The 1,061-nt window shown below is 34.1% G+C and overlaps 1 protein-coding gene across 1 annotated transcript in view; it reads right to left on the reverse strand.

The window, feature by feature from the left end:
• Nucleotides 1-710: 710 nt before the first annotated feature.
• Nucleotides 711-1,061, reverse strand: part of LOC122789871 (adhesion G-protein coupled receptor G4-like) — a 464,784-nt gene continuing 464,433 nt past the window's right edge. The window contains exon 11 of the mRNA XM_044057305.1: nucleotides 711-888. Coding sequence (XP_043913240.1) covers nucleotides 711-888 — 178 coding nt within the window. The remainder of the gene's footprint in view (nucleotides 889-1,061) is intronic.

Below are 1,061 nucleotides of genomic sequence, written 5' to 3' on the forward strand. Positions count from 1 at the left end.
AGCATACTGCTGAAAGAAGTTTCATCATTTAAGCCTGGGTATATCCATGCATTTAATTTATTTGCCATCTCAATTCTGCAAACTCTTCCCAAGGCCCACCTCTATTGTTTTTTGGTCTAAAATCAAGCCCCAAAAATAAAAATGTATGGAAGGGAAACTAGAGAGGTGTTTAAAATGTGCATTTGTATCTGTTTTATGTTTAATGTCTGACAAATGCTTATAAATTCTCTCTCTAAATTTCATTTTTGTTTTACCTGCATTAGTGACCGGTCTGCTGTTGGAGGTGGAAACTCCTATTTTTCCAGGGTTGGTTCCTGCCTTGTTTCCTTTCCTTATTTAGATAGGTTCTGTCCCTGTGTAACAGTGTTAATGAAGGAGGCATAGAAGATGGAGAGATGGATGGGACTTGAGATTTTGAGCAAAGGATCAGACTATATTTGAATACTGCAGTATTTTTCTGCTTTCAGTTTTATGTACAATACTCCTATATTCCAATATAGGTATATATGATACAGAACAGCAGTAACCCACACAGTGGACAGACTAATACCTTTACTTTTTATTATTCCAAACTGGTTCCTTATAATCATGATTCCAGTGCATAGTTTTGTTTCAGCATAGATTTATCACTCTAATTTCATTTTATACTTTTCTAATGACAAATGAATATATGACAATGCAAATATATTCTGCTAATTAGCACAAAAGCTCTAAATACTGAAAAGAACATTACCCATTTTTGTGACTTTTACGGGAAACAATGCTTTCACAACTGTCTTAGAATTATCCTCCAAGTATGAATTATTGAGGTGGGACCTTATGTCTTCAATTGTCCTCTCTTCATCGGTGTTTGCCACAGCCCGCAGTACGATTCTAGAGAAGTAGCTACTGTATTGTACAAAGAAAAGAAACAAGTATGGGTTAATTATTTCATAAAGTGATTATCATATTATTTATTCTGTTCTTTTGTAATGCATTTTAAAATATTAACAATAAGTCATATTTTTCTGAGATAAAACCTTGATAAAAGGCTTCACCCCCACCATGCCATCTTACTCATG

The sequence above is a fragment of the Protopterus annectens genome, chromosome 15.part0 (assembly GCF_019279795.1).
Source record: "Protopterus annectens isolate FY-2018-M chromosome 15.part0, PAN1.0, whole genome shotgun sequence".
Taxonomy (NCBI): Eukaryota; Metazoa; Chordata; order Ceratodontiformes; family Protopteridae; genus Protopterus; species Protopterus annectens.